At 42.4% G+C, this 20,502-nt stretch overlaps 1 protein-coding gene across 8 annotated transcripts in view; it reads right to left on the minus strand.

Annotated features, from left to right (window-relative positions):
- Nucleotides 1–20,502, minus strand: part of cdk11b (cyclin dependent kinase 11B) — an 86,455-nt gene that overhangs the window by 10,438 nt on the left and 55,515 nt on the right. For all 8 annotated transcript variants that reach the window (XM_060931608.1, XM_060931610.1, XM_060931609.1 and 5 more), the window contains 6 exons: nt 11,599–11,811; nt 11,339–11,444; nt 6,583–6,704; nt 857–964; nt 586–702; nt 83–231 (listed from right to left, as the gene is read on the minus strand). In XM_060931608.1, the coding sequence (XP_060787591.1) occupies nt 83–231; nt 586–702; nt 857–964; nt 6,583–6,704; nt 11,339–11,444; nt 11,599–11,811 (815 nt within the window). The remainder of the gene's footprint in view (nt 1–82; nt 232–585; nt 703–856; nt 965–6,582; nt 6,705–11,338; nt 11,445–11,598; nt 11,812–20,502) is intronic.

Here is a 20,502-nt window from a genome sequence, read left to right on the forward strand (position 1 = left end):
CTAAATAAGCCTAATGCTGTGAGAATAGGGCTATAGTGTACGTGCGCGAGTGTGTGTTGCTCTCAAAGCAACCAAAACGTACTTGTTCATGAGGTCGAAGCCTTGGTCTGAGAGCAGAGCTCCGAAGCGCTTGCGCAGGTTGTTATAGGGATATTCTGTAAAACTCATCTTCTTTACCGCAGGCAGCTCGTTGTACCCTGGCCAAATCTTCTCACTGGGCGAGCCGAGGTCCTACAACACAGGAAAAACCAAATGCGCACACACGCACACACATTTACATAAATACAAATAAAACACGAACAATTTTAAGAGGTTTGGGGGAATCCACACACTTTAAAAAACAAACAAACAAGCAATTTAAATGGATTTGGGGAACTTGCCAAACACCATGGCTACATTAGATCACTTACTCAGCTCTGATCATATGAATCATCGTTGTTAGTGATCTGGTCATTCGAGTCAATTCCCCCCCCTTAAATTCTCCCCAAATTCCTCAATTTCCGAAACAACTTCCCAAACCCACCGCTTCCTTCCTCTCAAAGTACAAGATTTTCTGAGGTCTTACGAATCCGTATAAAAGGTCACCTTAAATACTTTGTTGATCTGGTCTATCTCTGACTTTCCCGGGAAGAGCGGTTTCTGGGTGAGCAGCTCTCCAAATATGCAGCCCACTGACCACATGTCCACAGCTGTGGAGTATTCCTGTCGTGAAATATAATAGCCATCTCTTTACACATCCGAACAAAAGTAGCAGTCGCATATTCTCTGGAAAAATGACAAGTTGGCATTCGATTTTTAAATGAAACATGATGGCTAGGCACAGCTTTTACATTCTCAAGTGTGGATATTGCCTTACCTTTGCCCCCAAAAGCAGCTCTGGGCCACGGTACCACAGAGTGACCACCACCGGTGTGTAAGGCTTCAGTGGGGAACCGTACTCTCGAGCCAGTCCAAAATCGCCAATCTACACAACATAGAACCAAACATCAGATTCCAGACGAAACGCAGATGGCCCAGAGTTCAAAAACTTACACCCTTATCATATTTAAATAAATAATCGTTCCAGTTCAAATTTAACAAGCGCATGACCAGCAAGTGTAATATATTATTACCTCAGCCAAGGAGGTTATATTTTTGGTGCTTGTCTGTTTTAAGCAGGATGGCGCAAAACCTACCAACCCAGTTTCCATGAAACTTGGTGGAAGGGATGTTGCGTGGCCAAGGAAGAGCCCGTTACATTTTGGAGCAGGTCCGAGTCACGAGGCAAATCCAAGAGTTTAGTTTCAATTTCGCTAAAATTACGAGACATGGCATTTGGCCTTGATGGAAGTCAGCGCTCAACAATGCCATACATCTTAAAATCCAGATAGCGGCAATAAAGATAAATAGTGACAAAACTTAGCCAGCGTCAAAATACGACGACTTCATATCACAATCCATATTCACGGGTACCAGTAATCCTCTGGGATACGCATGTGGGCTCGTTGCTCATGCGTAATAGAGAAAAGCAGTCGTTATGGTTTCAAAATGCGGCTTCATGTAAATTCTAAACTTCCAAAATTCTTCCGTGGGAAACCATGGCCTAACGGTTAGAGAAACAGCTTTGGGACCAAAAAGTCATCCGTTCGAGTCCCTGAACCAGCAGGAATGGCTGAAGTGCCCTTCAGCAAAGCACCTAACCCCCAACTGCTCCCCAGGCTGCTCTGGGTATGTTGTACGGTATGTCACTCTGGATAAGAGCATCTGCTACCGTAAATGCCATAAATGTAATGTAAAGTGAAACAAACAGGCTGCAGAACCATTGCCAATAAGTATACTGCTGTGCAAAGGCAAACTTTCGGTGGCAAAAGAAGGTCCAATAGCGTCAGATTTGCACATCATAGAAGGGTCAACTATTGTCCTTGGTGGCGGTCTTCACTCTCCGAATGTAAACGTCTTCGTTAGAAGGGCTGTTTCACAGTCAGGGTAAACTTTTCAGGTCCGCAGTAGTCAAAAAAAAAAAAAAAAATCACCATTTGAGATGGAAATTAACTGCGTAGAATTTCAGAGCGGCAGGTCATATTTGGGGCGTGTTACTCGTGGTGAGAAGACGGCATACACAATAGTGCATTTCCAAAACTGACCCACTTTCTTATCGTCCACAAGAGTAAGGTATACAAAGTGGAAAAACTGTTGAAATGTAGGTGATTTTAAGGACAAATTTTAAAATACTGTGCAGTGATGTTTGTACACGGTGGCAACTGGAATAACCCAAGTGGTGATGATCCTTGTGGTTTTCCGGAGAGGACACTTTTTGACAGGCTCCCATTTCAACCACGTGTGAAGCTCTGCTGCAAGAGAGCCTCGCATCTGTTTCAAGTCTTTTTTTTTAAACCGTGCAACAACAAAGTATTCTGCTTCAAAAGAGGCAAATATTTTCTTAAAAGTAATAATAATAATAATAATAATTTACAACCTCAACATATGGCGAGTGATTTCTGGAGAGGACACTGTTGATGGATAAAGGATACTGTTGGAGGCACTTAGTTTACAATAAATAAATAAATTTAAACAAGATTTAAAAAACCTTCCACTTAAATGTCTTTCTATTGTGAAAGAAAGTTTACGTCACAAAGTAAAACCTAGTTACTGCTACCAAAAAAAAAAGGCAATTCTGAATATAACCAGTAAAATCTAAATGTAATAATTCAAGCAGAATTAAGTTAAATGACCACAAGGACAAAAGTGAGCCTGCATTTGATTCTTAAACATATTTATAAGAACTTATAAAAAGACATTACTGCCATAGGTAGGGCTGGTGTGTCCCTGTAAAATAAGGTATAAGAAACTCCTCTGTGTGTGTGTGTGTGTGTGTGTGTGTGTGTGTGTGTGTGTGTGTGTGTATTTTCATATATATATATATATCAGCTGGATAGTACAGTGGTAATGCTCACTGACTACGACGCAGGAGATCGGGGTTCATGATATATCAGCCTACCTCAGGAATGAGTGAAAACATAACTGATAGAGTCATACCGGCTCAGACGTCGCCCGGGTCAACAAGGTCTGCGTCAGTTGCTAGGGAACCAGGGCAAACTGATGAGAAATGGGCTACTGGAACAAGACATCGATGGACGAGGACAGAAAATATGGATTTGCTGGAATGCTACTATACAAGCAATCCCAGAGAGAGGGGATACATGCAGAGAATGTGGGACCATTGGATACTTCGAAACACACAATCAAGGCTAACAAAGAAACAGCTATTAGCCCAGTGTTCCAACATCCATAATCGAAATCTGCTATCACAACTAGAGATTAATGAAATACAACAACGATGCTACGGCAAGGGGGAGCCAGGAAGACAGGTCAGCGGGGAGATGTCATCATCCCCACAACCAGAGATTGGGTACCAAGCCCCAACAGCTAACAGCCTCAACACAAGAGCTGCTGACCTGAGAAGGAAGATCGTGACCCAACTGGAAACCTGGAGCCCCCGACGAATACCGAAGCTGAGTTGCCAAGTACCTTCAGAAGATCTACTAGTAGACGTGAATGCTGCTCTGAAGACAATCTCCACAAGAACCATCACTGAGACCAACAAGCTGATACACAGTACAGCAACAGTAATCATGGAGATGCTTGGACACAAGGTGGGCTCGGGACATAACAAACAGTATCCACCATGGAAGAGACGATTAGAGGCCAAGATAAAGGCAGCAAGGAGAGAAGTTAGCCAGCTAGTTGAACTACAGAAAGGGAACATGGTGAATAAAGGGCCACCCAGGAAGTACAACTCACTCTCCATACCAGAGGCACTCGAAACTGCCAAACAGCGACTAACAGCTCTGGCCACCCGGTTGAGGAGATACACCAAGGAAGGAGAGGCCAGGAGAATAAACAAGCTGTTCTCCACTGAACCAGCCAAGGTGTACTCTCAATGGCAGGGGAACAACAACCGGTCAGACCCACCAAGAGCTGAGGTGGAAAAATACTGGAAAGACATATGGGAAAGAAAGGCATCACACAACACCGATGCCCAATGGTTAGTGGACCTAAGAGCTGACCACAGCAACCTCCCAGAACAAGAACCAGTAACCATCTCAATGACAGACGTCCAAGAAAGAGTGTCAAAGATGAAGAGCTGGACAGCACCAGGCCCCGATATGATCCATACGTACTGGCTGAAGAAGCTAACTGCACTCCATGAACGCCTAGCAGCACAGATGAACCAGCTGCTGAGGGATGGAACCCACCCAGAATGGCTAACCCAAGGCAGGACAGTCCTAATCATGAAGGACCCCCAGAAGGGACCCATCCCATCCAACTACCGGCCAATTACCTGTCTCTGCACAACATGGAAGGCCCTGTCAGGCATCATTGCGGCAAAAATGAGTAAGCATGTGGCTCAATACATGAGCGAGGCACAGAAAGGAATTGGCAGTAACACCAGAGGAGCCAAGCACCAGCTACTGGCCGACAGAACAGTCGCCCGAGACTGTAAGAAGAGACAGACCAACCTGTGCACTGCCTGGATTGACTACAAGAAAGCCTACGACTCAATGCCACACACATGGATACTGGAATGTCTGGAACTGTATAAGATCAACAGGAACCTAAGGACCTTCATACAGAACTCAATGGAAATGTGGAAGACAACCCTAGAGGCCAACTCAAAACCCATTGCCCAAGTCAACATCAAGTGCGGCATATACCAAGGAGATGCGCTATCACCACTGCTGTTCTGCATAGGCCTGAACCCCCTCAGTCAGATCATCACGAAGAGCGGCTACGGGTACCGATTCCGTAGTGGGGCAACAATCAGCCACCTGCTCTACATGGATGACATCAAGCTGTATGCCAGGAACGAGCGAGAAATAGACTCGCTGATCCACACCACCCGGATCTACAGCGATGACATAGGAATGTCATTCGGATTGGACAAGTGTGGCCGGATGGTCTCAAAGAGAGGCAAGATGATCCGGACTGAAGGGATTGACCTACCAGAGGGCAACATAGGTGATATCCAAGACAGCTACAAGTACCTTGGCATCCCACAGGCTAATGGAAACCATGAAGAGGCCACAAGGAAGTCAACCACAGCCAAATACCTCCAGAGAGTAAGGCAGGTCCTGAAAAGTCAGCTGAATGGTAAAAACAAGGTCCGAGCCATCAACATGTACGCACTACCAGTCATCAGATACCCCGCTGGTATCATAAACTGGCCAAAGGAGGAGATAGAAGCCACAGATATCAAGACTAGAAAGCTCCTCACCATGCATGGAGGGTTCCACCCCAAGTCCAGCACCCTGAGACTATACACTAAGCGGAAAGAGGGAGGCCGAGGGCTAGTGAGCGTCAAGACCACGGTCCAGGATGAAACATCGAAAATCCGAGAATACATCAGAAAGATGGCCCCAAAGGATGAACTGCTAAGTGAATGTCTCAGGCAGCAGAACCCTGATGAGAGTGCAGAGGAGGAGGAGGAACAGACAACCTGGAGAGACAAACCCCTACATGGCATGTACCACCGTCAGATAGAGGAAGTGGCTGATATCAAGAAATCCTACCAGTGGCTGGATAATGCAGGACTGACAGACAGCACAGAGGCACTAATCATGGCAGCACAAGAACAGGCCATAAGCACAAGAGCCATAGAGGCCAGGATCTACCAGAGTAGATCAGACCCAAGATGCAGACTGTGCAAAGAAGCCCCTGAAACAGTCCAGCACATAGTAGCAGGGTGTAAGATGCTAGCTGGATCAGCATACATGGAGAGGCACAACCAAGTGGCTGGGATAGTATACAGGAACATCTACAACCAGTATGGAATAGAAGTACCCAAGTCCCAATGGGCCATACCACAGAAGGTGGCTGAGAACAACAGGGCCAAGATTCTGTGGGACTTCAGCTTCCAAACTGACAAACAGATCCTGGCTAACCAACCGGACATAGTGGTGGTGGACAAAGAGCAGAAGAGGGTGGTGGTGATAGATGTGGCGATCACAGCTGACGCCAACATCAGGAAGAAGGAACAAGGGTTGAAAGAGCAGCTGGAACGGATGTGGAAGGTCAAGGGTTGCGTGGTCCCCGTGGTAGTGGGGGCACTTGGGGCAGTAACCCCCAAACTGGGAGAGTGGCTCCAGCAAATCCCAGGAACAACATCTGAAGCCTCAGTCCAGAAGAGCGCAGTCCTAGGAACATCGAAGATACTGCGCAGAACCCTCAGACTCCCAGGCCTCTGGTAGAGGACCCGAGCTTGAGGATGACATGGATACCACCCCCCCGCCGGGGGTGAGAAGGAGATTTTTTATATATATATATATATATATATATATATATATATATATATATATATATATATATATAGAGAGAGAGAGAGAGAGAGAGAGAGAGATAGAGATATATATATATATATATATGATCATCTTGTTCAAAAAGACAACCATGGTTGTGAAACAGCCCAGAAAACATGACAAAGTATTATGTTAGGTATTAATGTTAAATGGAGACCAGCTTCTGTTGTGAAACATGAAAAAATTTAGATGCTAGGAAAAAGGTGGACAGATCCCCACAGTGGTTATCTGACGACATAAATGTCACCTTTAAAATGCCCTTGTGGCTCAGCAACAGGTTGGAGGTCTTAAGGTCACGATGCAGGATCCAGTTGTCATGGAGATGGCGAACTCCTCTTAGTAGCTGAATCATCAGAGTCTTCACTTCACCTTGAGAGAGACAGAAAACAGGCAAGTGTTGAATTTGCATGCATACACACCACGGGCGATTGCTCTAAGACAATGAGGGAGGCTCAGCCTCCTCTAAAAATGACTAAGATCGTGTAGGATGAATTGCGCTAGGCTTATGTTATAGCCGACCTTATAACATTGCTATTTCAGATCCAGAATCATAGAAATATATGTGCTCAACCCAACTACAGTGCAAAATCATTCCGTTATAACTTTCCCCAGTTCGCCTAATGTGTGCGTGAGTTTTTCCCCCTCGTGACAGCGTGATGCAGCCCAGCCTCAGTGGACTTCAACGGCATTTGGGAGCTATGTGCTTTTCAATATCAAAATGCAAGACAGTTATTGGACAAATACTGCGAAAACGCCCGCCCACGGACTCCCAGCCTCACAGTGGGAGGGACATGGCAGTTTCCGCGAGGAGACTGGTGATTGGTGAAAGCGGCCGGATATTTTCTTTGATTGACAGCTCGTTTCAACTACAGACAGGCAGCGGTGAATTTCAGTTCAGTCCCATGCAGATTCGCAAGTGCTGTGGTGTATTGTAAGAGATCAGCTTACATTTCGATTTCATTCATTACATACGGTTTCTACCAGCTTTTTTAGTTTGTATATATTTTCATTGTAAATAAAGTGTAAATATAGTGTTGTCAAGTTTGCTGTCTTAGTTCCAGAAATTTCGTTTATTTGAGTGACTGAACTTGAGGGGGCTAGTCAGCTAGCAAGAAAGCTATGCACGGATGCCAAGCATTGCTGATTTAATTTTGGCGAAGCCATTTGCCAGTCTTCCTTTCTAGGAAAAAATTAAAATTAAAGAGCAGGGTAGACCAACGCCTCAAATTGACTTGGTGAAAAAGGTAGGGAATAATACTCGTTCCTTTCAGCTCTCCTGGTACGAGAAAGTGAATTGGCTAACAGCAAGTGACCCACATCAACAACAGTAAATAGGCTACTTTAGTAATATGTCATGGATGGACCAAAAATATAGAATCTATTTAAAATGTTTATGCTGAGTATATTATATTGGAATATATATTTCTCTGGATATGAATTAAACACAGCTACAATTTGGAAAACATTTTTAAACAAAAACACAGCCGAGAACATTTCACACTACAGACCTGGATTAAAAGTGAAGGGTTATCAAAATTGTCAATAAAACATTTCTCAGTCAAAATAAGTAAAATATAGGGAAAGTGTCATTGAATGAAATGTGTGGCACCCAGCTCTATGTTTGGCTCCCCAAGGTCAGTGCTTGTGCCTATTCCAGAACACTCTGCTGTTACTGCTGAGGTTCCTGACAAAGAGCTGCTTTCAATAATGATCAATTTTTAAACAACATGCCACAATTTTAAAATATAAAATGTTAAAATATACCCCCCCAACACCACCATCATGTATATTGGACAGTAGGCTAATGGGCCAAAAGAACCTGTTATTTCACAGTTTGTGACGCTGCCAACAATCAGCCAGATCAGAGGCAAGAGTATGGGCAAAACTGATGTGTTTTTTCTTTTAAAATCTGGAAATATCGTAACCAACCAGCCTCCCCTGTTTGAAAGACTACCAGCCGCCACTGATACACACACACACACAGTGGTGCTTGAAAGTTTGTGAACCCTTTAGAATTTTCTATATTTCTGCATAAATATGACCTAAAACATCATCAGATTTTCACCCAAGTCCTAAAAGTAGATAAAGAGAACCCAGTTAAACAAATGAGACAAAAATATTATACTTGGTCATTTATTTATTGAGGAAAATTATCCAATATTACATATCTGTGAGTGGCAAAAGTATGTCAACCTTTGCTTTCAGTATCTGGTGCAACCCCCTTGTGCAGCAATAACTGCAACTAAACGTATCTGGCATATATAACGCATGACCCACCTTCTCCTGAGATTCAGTTCATGGACAGATGTCCTGATATTTTCCTTTAGAATTCGCTGGCATAATTCAGAATTCATTGCTCCATCAACGATGGCAATCCATCCTGGCCCAGATGCAGCAAAACAGACCCAAACCATGATACTACCACCACCATGTTTCACAGATGGGATAAGGTTCTTATGCTGGAATGCAGCGTTTTCCTTTCTCCAAACATAATCCTTCTCATTTAAACCAAAAAGTTCTATTTTGGTCTCATCTGTCCACAAAACATTTTTCCAATAGCCTTCTGGCTTGCCCACATGATCTTTAGCAAACTGCAGATGAGTAGCAATGTTCATTTTGGAGAGCAGTGGCTTTCTCCTTGCAAGCCTGCCATGCACACCATTGTTGTTCAGTGTTCTCCTGATGGTGGACTCATGAACATTAACATTAGCCAATGTGAGAGAGGCCTTCAGTTGCTTAGAAGTTACCCTGGGGTCCTTTGTGACCTCGCCCACTATTACATGCCTTGCTCTTGGAGTGATCTTTGTTGGTCGACCAATCCTGGGGAGGGTAACAATGGTCTTGAATTTCCTCCATTTGTACACAATCTGTCTGACTGTGGATTGGTGGAGTCCAAACTCTTTAGAGATGGTTTTGTAACCTTTTCCAGTCTGATGAGCATCAACAATGCTTTTTCTGAGGTCCTCAGAAATCTCCTTTGTTCGTGCCATGATACACTTCCACAAACATGTGTTGTGAAGATCAGACTTTGATAGATCCCTGTTCTTTAAATAAAACAGGGTGCCCACTCACACCTGATTGTCATCCCATTGATTGAAAACACCTGACTCTAATTTCACCTTCAAATTAATTGCTAATCCTAGAGGTTCACATACTTTTGCCACTCACAGATATGTAATATTGGATCATTTTCCTCAATAAATAAATGACCAAGTATAATATTTTTGTCTCATTTGTTTAATTGGGTTCTCTTTATCTACAACCCCGATTCCAAAAAAGTTGGGACAAAGTACAAATTGTAAATAAAAACAGAATGCAATAATTTACAAATCTCAAAAACTGATATTGTATTCACAATAAAACAGACAACATATCAAATGTCAAAAGTGAGACATTTTGAAATTTCATGCCAAATATTGGCTCATTTGAAATTTCATGACAGCAACACATCTCAAAAAAGTTGGGACAGGGACAATAAGAGGCTGGAAAAGTTAAAGGTACAAAAAAGGAACAGCTGGAGGACCAAACTGCAACTCATTAGGTCAATTGGCAATAGGTCATTAACATGACTGGGTATAAAAAGAGCATCTTGGAGTGGCAGCGGCTCTCAGAAGTAAAGATGGGAAGAGGATCACCAATCCCCCTAATTCTGCGCTGACAAATAGTGGAGCAATATCAGAAAGGAGTTCAACAGTGTAAAATTGCAAAGAGTTTGAACACATCATCATCTACAGTGCATAATATCATCAAAAGATTCAGAGAATCTGGAAGAATCTCTGTGCGTAAGGGTCAAGGCCGGAAAACCATACTGGGTGCCCGTGATCTTCGGGCCCTTAGACAGCACTGCATCACATACAGGCATGCTTCTGTATTGGAAATCTCAAAATGGGCTCAGGAATATTTCCAGAGAACATTATCTGTGAACACAAGTCACCGTGCCATCCGCCGTTGCCAGCTAAAACTCTATAGTTCAAAGAAGAAGCCATATCTAAACATGATCCAGAAGCGCAGACGTCTTCTCTGGGCCAAGGCTCATTTAAAATGGACCGTGGCAAAGTGGAAAACTGTTCTGTGGTCAGACGAATCAAAATTTGAAGTTCTTTATGGAAATCAGGGACGCCGTGTCATTCGGACTAAAGAGGAGAAGGACGACCCAAGTTGTTATCAGCGCTCAGTTCAGAAGCCTGCATCTCTGATGGTATGGGGTTGCATTAGTGCATGTGGCATGGGCAGCTTACACATCTGGAAAGACACCATCAATGCTGAAAGGTATATCCAGGTTCTAGAGCAACATATGCTCCCATCCAGATGACGTCTCTTTCAGGGAAGACCTTGCATTTTCCAACATGACAATGCCAAACCACATACTGCATCAATTACAGCATCATGGCTGCATAGAAGAAGGGTCCGGGTACTGAACTGGCCAGCCTGCAGTCCAGATCTTTCACCCATAGAAAACATTTGGCGCATCATAAAACGGAAGATACGACAAAAAAGACCTAAGACAGTTGAGCAACTAGAATCCTACATTAGACAAGAATGGGTTAACATTCCTATCCCTAAACTTGAGCAACTTGTCTCCTCAGTCCCCAGATGTTTACAGACTGTTGTAAAGAGAAAAGGGGATGTCTCACAGTGGTAAACATGGCCTTGTCCCAACCTTTTTGAGATGTGTTGGTGTCATGAAATTTAAAATCACCTAATTTTTCTCTTTAAATGATACATTTTCTCGGTTTAAACATTTGATATGTCATCTATGTTCTATTCTGAATAAAATATGGAATTTTGAAACTTCCACATCATTGCATTCCGTTTTTATTTACAATTTGTACTTTGTCCCAACTTTTTTGGAATCGGGGTTGTACTTTTAGGACTTGTGTGAGAATCTGATGTTGTTTTCGGTCATATTTATGCAGAAATACAGAAAATTCTAAAGGGTTCACAAACTTTCAAACACCACTGTGTGTGTGTGTGTATATATGAGAATGAAGGAACTACCTTACCTGGTAGGAAGGGCTGTTTCATGGTTTCCATGAGACTCTTGAGGTCATGTTCTACATAATTCATCACTATGTAGATCTTATCAATATTACTGCCCACAACTATTTCCTGCAATACACATGGATACAAAATAATAATAATAATAATAATAACAAAAACAATAGAGTGAGTAACCCTTCCTAATATCAAACACAAAACCAACTGTGATTTTATTCATTATCTAACAGGGGTCAGGAAAAACCTTAAGGTCTAAACAACTCACCCTGACAGTGACGATGTTGGGGTGTTGAGCCTTCAGGATGGTGTTGATCTCTCGGAGGGAGGTGATTGGGAAACCCTCTTTCTCTTTCTCCATCTTCAGCCTTTTAAGAGCAACAATTTCATCCGTTTTCTTGTCCTTGGCTCTGTATACCACCCCATATGTGCCTTCTTCTATACGGTTCAGACACTGGAATTCCTCCACGCTACGGCAGCCCTGAAAACAATTCGAGACGCAGCAGTCATGTGCATGTTGGTGTTGTGTTGGATGTTGAGAACCTCAAGTAGAAAATTCCCCAAGGGCCAAGCTCCCATTTAAATAATGCTTGAACTGAATACGTACAAAACATTCATACATATTTTGTGTATACTGGACTGAAACAAAACGGTACTGGTGGCTCAGTGCTTAAAGTGCATATTCTGGACCAATTTCGGGGGTTTTTTTTATCTGAAAGTTACACACTCATCCAGAAGGATAATTTTGCACAAGGCCATCTGTCTACAGCAGAAAAAAATAAAATAAAACGCGTCTGGAAAAATCCCAAGGGAGTCTGGAGCCAGATTTGTGACGTTATCTGCGGAAGCACGAGCTTTGTGCAGTTTCAGTGCACAGCCTGTGTAGACCAAGCGCTCCCATTTCTCTCTCATTGTCCGGTCTTTTGGGGAACGATGAGTACTAATCCCATCAAGATTGGTGTTGCTACACCTTCCTATGATACATCTGTTAACCATTTTAATAATTACGTGATAACGTTGAAGAAATTTGCAGAAAACCACCAGGTCGTTTTCTCATAAACAAACCAGCGCTGACGTAGGATTCAGAGGGAGGCGTCCCGCACGCGACGTCACGAAAATCAATGTTTGCCGGGAAATCCAAATGCCAAGTTTTTTCAGAGGCGGACCAATTCGCCTCAAATGGCTTGATTTCACCTGAATTTTTCTGGTATTGCGGAAGGTAAAAAAATTGCACAAAATTCAAAAATGTGACGGATATTTGACCAAAGTTTAATATAAAACAGGAGAATTACATTGATCTTGCTCCTGAATTTACCCGTGATATGCACTTTAAACCTCTTCTAAAAATAATGAAATCTTCCCTTAGCATTGGCTATGTATCGAAATCCTTTAAACTAGCGCTTATCAAACCCCGATTTAAAAGCCTGACCTCAACCTCGGTCAGCTGTCCAATTATAATGAAGTAATAGGTCTTTATTGCATAAGATAAAAATCACGTTACAATGCATCAAAACTAAAGGGCAAAAAGATTAAAGAAGATTAGAGTAATATAAAGCTAAAAGTTTCAAATATAAAATCATAATAATACATGAGATACAGATAATTGTAAATAATAAACACTTAAAATATAATATTACATATGACTTCTAATTAATTAAGCTAAACTGGATTTAAAATTAGGTGGTTTACAAAACTTAAAACGCTGTGCGTTTATTTTAGGTTTCATGATTGACTTTCTTCTGAGCTGGTATCTGGCGCTTTTTTTTTTTTTACACACCTTAGGCATCACATTATATAACAGATGACTTTCTAAGCTTGTAACTTTAGCACACGTTTTTTTTTATTTTGCTTTTCTAGGAGTTTATGAACGTCTGTACTATTTGAGATGTGCCTCCATTTCTTCCATCGATCTAAAAACACTGAACTGCTGTTCGTTCGGCTTCAGCAGCCCCGTACGCGGCAAGCCCATATGACACATTCGGTAGTACAAGAGTATTAAACAAATAATCGATTTCTGTTTGATTGTAACCGTCTTTTCTTCACGCTTCAAGTACATGGAGGCACTCGTTTGCTTTTGTTAAATATCAAATCTCTTCTTTGCCTCAAAGCAACAGATTACAACCAGAAACAAGAACAATGTTTACATCCCAGTTAGCGAATACTGTTTCTTATTAAAGCAGCTGGTATCCAATAAAATATTATACAAAGGAAAGTATTCATTTAAAAAGGAAGACTTCTTTATAATCAATATAACAGATGTTATTATCTAACATGGCATATAATTGAATAATTCCTGTGAGTTATTTTTCAACAAACATGCCATTCTAATTTCAGAACCTATGTTTTATTATATATATAAAATATATATGAATACATCAGAAAGATGGCCCCAAAGGATGAACTGCTAAGTGAATGTCTCAGGCAGCAGAACCCTGATGACAGTGCAGAGGAGGAACAGACAACCTGGAGAGACAAACCCCTACATGGCATGTACCACCGTCAGATAGAGGAAGTGGCTGATATCAAGAAATCCTACCAGTGGCTGGATAATGCAGGACTGACAGACAGCACAGAGGCACTAATCATGGCAGCACAAGAACAGGCCATAAGCACAAGAGCCATAGAGGCCAGGATCTACCAGAGGAGATCAGACCCAAGATGCAGACTGTGCAAAGAAGCCCCTGAAACAGTCCAGCACATAGTAGCAGGGTGTAAGATGCTAGCTGGATCAGCGTACATGGAGAGGCACAACCAAGTGGCTGGGATAGTATACAGGAACATCTGCAACCAGTATGGAATAGAAGTACCCAAGTCCCAATGGGCCATACCACAGAAGGTGGCTGAGAACAACAGGGCCAAGGTTCTGTGGGACTTCAGCTTCCAGACTGACAAACAGATCCTGGCTAACCAACCGGACATAGTGGTGGTGGACAAAGAGCAGAAGAGGGTGGTGGTGATAGATGTGGCGATCCCAGCTGACGCCAACATCAGGAAGAAGGAACATGAGAAACTTGAGAAGTATCAAGGGTTGAAAGAGCAGCTGGAACGGATGTGGAAGGTCAAGGGTTGCGTGGTCCCCGTGGTAGTGGGGGCACTTGGGGCAGTAACCCCCAAACTGGGAGAGTGGCTCCAGCAAATCCCAGGAACAACATCTGAAGCCTCAGTCCAGAAGAGCGCAGTCCTAGGAACATCGAAGATACTGCGCAGAACCCTCAAACTCCCAGGCCTCTGGTAGAGGACCCGAGCTTGAGGATGACATGGATACCACCCCCCCGCCGGGGGTGAGAAGGAGATTTTTTTTTTTTTTTAATATGTGTGTATGTATGTATGTGTGTGTGTGTAAGTAAAGAGTTTGGTTCCAAAACACAATAAATCCACTGTTATAAACGTGAGAAAAATATTTTTTAATGAAAAAATTGGTCACATGAAAACCACTATTTTCTGTTTAAAACTAATGACACACTATGAGGTTATAATAACATTAAAAATGCAAATCTAGATTCTGATTCTTAAAATTTTATTTCAAAAAAATCCCCCCAAAAATGTGATAAATCCATTACATCAATAAAAACGATTTTAAAAAAATGTATTTCTCATATCTCATCATCTCTAGCCGCTTTATCCTGTTCTACAGGGTCGCAGGCAAGCTGGAGCCTATCCCAGCTGACTACGGGCGAAAGGCGGGGTACACCCTGGACAAGTCGCCAGGTCATCACAGGGCTGACACATAGACACCGACAACCATTCACACTCACATTCACACCTACGGTCAATTTAGAGTCACCAGTTAACCTAACCTGCATGTCTTTGGACTGTGGGGGAAACCGGAGCACCCGGAGGAAACCCACGCGGACACGGGGAGAACATGCAAACTCCGCACAGAAAGACCCTCGCCAGCCACGGGGCTCGAACCCGGACCTTCTTGCTGTGAGGCGACAGCGCTAACCACTACACCACCGTACAGGAAGTAAAGTTGATCTACACATATGACAGCCTCTGAACTCGGACCATCTCTTATACTGGACCACAGATTTTCCCAAATTACATTCATCTTGTCTACAAGCCCCAATGCATACTGTTTTATTTATAACTGTTTTCTTCTATCCACATTCACTGGATTTTGAAAAACGGAGCATTTTCATTTTTTGCAAAAATCGAGAAATAAAAACTTGATACAAAACGTCTGACAAAATCATTTCCACCCAGAATGTAAACAAACTGGCGAAATGACAGTCACAATTTGTGAAAAACGCTATAACAATTCATGAACAAGAAGAAAAAAAAAAAAAAGAGATACGTTCTTACCATCAAATACTTTTATCTCATCCTCGGTTGGTTCAGCAACACGCGCCGCCATTTTGTTTTTCTCTACTCACAGCATATGAGCAGATAGCCTAGTAGTACGAGTAGCCAATCAGAGCACACGATTGCTCATAACCAGTGAATGTGGATAGAATATAAAGTGATCTATCTAGATCCCAGGAGGAATCAGGTGCACTCAAAGTGGAAAACAAACACTGGACCACATTCTCTACTGGAATAATAATGTAAAACATGAAGATAAAGTCCCTCCACACATACACACACATCAAAATTATTCAGATATTTTGTTCAAAATCTCACGAAAAGACAGGGATTCTCCAGGATGTTGACAGTCAGTCAGTGGAAGCTGCTATTACGGTTTCCATATTTGAATGGTGTGCTGTGATTGGTCGAGTGGAGATGACATGTTTTGCAGAAAATCAGTAGTGGTGTTTGTTGCTTTTTGGAAAGAAAGGGGATATACAATGCAGAGAAACGTGGCAGATACCACGTTTTGCATAAAAGTGATTTTGGAACTTAAGAATAGTGATCAAATTCCAAACTTCTTTTGGCTGGAACTTGATTTTTTTTTTTTTTTTTAAATGGCGCTTATGGTGTTTTGGAACCTAACTCCTCATACACACTATACATACACTACACATTCCCCTTTTCCACCAAATCAGTTCCAGGGCTGGTTCGGGGCCAGTGCTGGTGCTGGTTCACAACTCGTTCAACTTGCGAGCCAGCTGAGAACCAGTTTGCTTTTCCATAGCTCATGGTGCTAAGGGAAGCCACGTCAGTTACGTCGCTGTATACGTCAGTTACGTCGCTACGTTCACATAAACCTTGGCGCGAATATTGAAGCAAAAACAACGCGGCAACAACAACAACTGGATGACTTCGCGTTTGTACAGCTGCTGCTTCTCGTCGCTTAAAAATGGCGATCTTTCGCAGTCTTGTTATTGTTGTTGGTCTTAACAACTCCACCCCCCCCTCTGACGTAAGCGGTTCTTTCCTCTGGCCCAGCAGAGAGTTGGTGCTAGCCTGGAACCGGTTTTTCTGGCCCCAGAGCCAGTTCTTTGTCAGTGGAAACAGAAATCCCGGTTCCAAACTAAGCACTGGCCCCGAACCAGCCCTGGAACTGATTTGGTGGAAAAGGGGCAACAGAGGACTGAATCAGAGCTGTGAAGAAGCAGTGCTACCCAGTGCATCACCATGCTGCCATATGCCAAAAATGTGAGTGAGTTTCACAAATAATTTCTACTTTCAATGCTCAGAAATAACTAGCCATGGCCTCATGGTTAGAGGAGCAGCTTTGGGGCCAAAAGGTCACCGGTTCAATTCCCTGGACCAGCAGAGTAAGACTGGAGTGCCCTTGAGCAAGGCACCCAACCCCCCCAACTGCTCCCCAGGCTGCGCTAGGGTATACTGTACGTCGCTCTGGATAAGAGCGTCTGCTAAACGCCTGTAACGTAATTTTACAAGTTTCCTTCCACATACAGTAAGTCTCCTATTTTCAGGAACAATAATTTTAAGGTTCAGGTCAACGACATGAAGCATGATCGTCACCCTCTGCTCCTTTCACCAGTGCCCTGCTACTTGTGTGTCCGTCTACGATCCAGAGCGTGAATAAACCTGTCAATCATGAAATGGGGGCTTTCAAATAAATCTTACTCAAATAGGCTCTGCTCATATCCTTACGTGAAGCAGAGATGGACAAAGTACCCAACTTCATTACTGAAGTGAAAGTTCAGATCCCACTGGACAAATGTTACTCCAATACAAGTGAAAGTTGTCCAGTCAAATTTTTATTTAAGTACTGAAGTACTTGCTTTTAAAAATACTTAAGTATTAAAAGTACATTTTCTGTCAACGCATTATTGTATTATTGCCACAACGCTTACAAAACCTCATGCCTCTGAAGCAGCCGACTGGATTTACTGACTAACTTGTAGAACCTGTAGAATAAACGTCTGGTCGAATGTTACAAAATGAAACAACTGAATTGACAAAAAAGATCCACTGTCGTTTTCATTTTTTAAATTTTATTTTTAACACTCTTACCCATCCCCACAAAGCAGCATGGCAGTGTCAGAAACATCACTAAGATGCTAGCTAGTTTTTCTCTTTGGCTACTGGTAAAAAAATGCATAGTAGCTATAGTAATTATGCAAGGTCACATAATCTACAATATTAACATTACCAAAGACAGAAATGTGAATTCACAAAATGAACGCATGCTGTGCCATCATGGTGGTTTAACGTTAAGCTAGCTAGTCAGTGAAACTCCACCTGACATGCTAGCAAACTCTTTTCAAACTTGAAATCATATTGGGTAGCTAATGCTACTAGAAAAGATAGATTTCTACATTGTTTATTTGGCAAGATTATGCTAAAACATATTTCTGAAAGGACTTCAGATAAGTTGACGTTATTCATGTTAGCGTAACACTGTTTTACATGCTAACTAACAGTGTCCAAGTTAACTAGCTATGTGTTAACTTTGACTTGATTCATTCAATGCCAGTAGGCGCTGGTGAAACGACGACAAAGTTTGAATTCCATAGATCGCGGTTAGCCATAGCAGACAGCAATTCAGTTCCCTTCGAACCAGTTTCATCTTCAATGATGGATTTCAAGGTGACGCATGGACGACCAATTCGCCTCTTAGCATCCGGAGACCAGAGTAAAAGTCTCCCGACAGGTTCATCGTGACGAGTAACACGTCCCGCAAGTGCTAGTCGTCTCCGACTCACAACCACGGATACAAGAGGCAAGGGACCATACAGTGACTTGTTCGTGGGATGGCTTTTCCACGAGATGTTGTAAGCAAATCGTAGCATTCTAGTAAATGTGCCATCGAGACGCTTTCGTCGTGCTGCATTTAGCGTCCACGACTCAGAGCCGTATAGAAGTATTGACTCTATACTAGGGCTGGGTATCACCAAATACCTCACGATACGATACTATGGCGATATTTTGCCCACGATAACGATAATATCACGGTACAGCGATTCTGCGATAATCGATATATTGCAAGAAATTTCAACCACATCACGATATCTGTGTCACTGAAGAAAATCAGAATTTATTGACCACTGTAAAATTACATTTCACATACATAACTACACACTCTTGCCAGACATATATTTGTCTCTATTCCACTGCTGGCAAAACCAAGAGTTGCTTCACTACAACATACAGAAAATTCCCATTTCTGTGCTAGGATTATCAACTTTTCTGTAAGCATGGACACATCAGTGCTGCTTAACAAGCAGAATCAAATTGTTTTATGAAAACTTAAAACTTGCACTGCAGACTGCACATACATTTCAGTGCTAACACTAATATCAGTTTGCTCTTTGTAAACTTGAGAACATATACCGGAGAACATTTAACTTGTGCTTATTTTGCAGGAACAACACACTGTCTGAAACACATTGAAAAGTGCAGTGAGCATCTTAGTCTCCTACTGCGCATGCGCAGAACATAAAAATCGGCAAATGCGTGAAATACTCACCGATTTTCTATCAGCCCAGCTGATCGTTAGGACAAAACTACTGTTGAATTTTCCTACCCTCCTGGATTTCGCGCATGCGCAGTAGGCTTGGTAGGACAAATCCAAGAGGTAGGATAACTTTACAGAACACTGGCTCACTGTTTTTTCTCCTTTCTTTTGGAATCCAAAGTGCCTCCAAACATCTGCCTTAAAGTTCGGCGGCGTCTCTAGGTTTACGTTAACAGCCATGCTTGCTTGGTTTTTTTCCTCACTGCGACCGCCGGGCAAAAAAGACGAAGAGTGCCTTGCAGTGAGGGAGCGGCACAGCGACACCTCGCGGAGCGGAGGTGCGGAAGTCGTACTGGATTTACAGCCCGTCTGAAACATGATTTATTATTTGAAAAAATATCGATATTCAAATTTTGAGTATCGATATTGAATCAGAAGACAAAGTATCGTGATATATCGCCGTATCGATATTTTTGCACACCCCTACTCTATACATGCTTTGAAGACTTTTGTTTTGGTTTTCTTCTTGATTGGAGACTTCCAAACTTTCTGTAATGAATGCAGGGCACTCCAAGCTAGCGCAATTCTAACATTCATATCATGCTCAGTTTCAGAATAGCTACCAAGGTACTTGAAATCATCAACACAGTCAATTTTTGAACCGTCTGATGAAATCAACTTTGCATCGGTGGATGGATTTAAATGCATATACTTTGTCTTTGGTGCATTCAGGTATAGACCAACATGTCAACATAGAAAAAAAACAAAAAATGTTGTTAACTTTAGCCGTGGACAAGGCAACGGCAACTTGGCGGGAAAATCCATAGAAAGTTATTTGACTAACCAGACTGCATAGCTATTGCAACGTTATCGCTAGCTCGAAAACTACATAAAACTTTATTGCAAGCGTTCTCTTGGAATAAAACATTTACATACCCTAATATGCTTCCGCAGGTCGGATGGCGAGTTTTTGGAGGCCGTGATGTGGTTTGTTTTAGGCAAACATTTAAAATGAAACGACTCTTTAATCCTTTCAGAAAACTGAAACATGGGTTCTAGGTATGGCCATGGGTGCGTGCATTCCCCAGAAGAACCGCCTCCTTCCATTCTGCCATCAACTGATCGTGTTCAAATAACGCTGCTGAGAAAATCACTTAACTTGATTTTATTCAGTCTATGGATGCGACCCTAGTGATTACTGATCGGCTGTCTAAGTGTCACCTGCGAAAAAACCAATCATGTTTTAGAAAAGAAAAGAACATCCACTTTCAAAGCCACTTCATAGTAACGAGGACCTTGACAGAAATGTAGTGGAGTGAAAAGTACGATATTTGTATTTCAAATGTAGAGAAGTCATAAGTT

This window comes from Neoarius graeffei, chromosome 10 (genome assembly GCF_027579695.1).
Source record: "Neoarius graeffei isolate fNeoGra1 chromosome 10, fNeoGra1.pri, whole genome shotgun sequence".
NCBI classification, from domain to species: domain Eukaryota; kingdom Metazoa; phylum Chordata; class Actinopteri; order Siluriformes; family Ariidae; genus Neoarius; species Neoarius graeffei.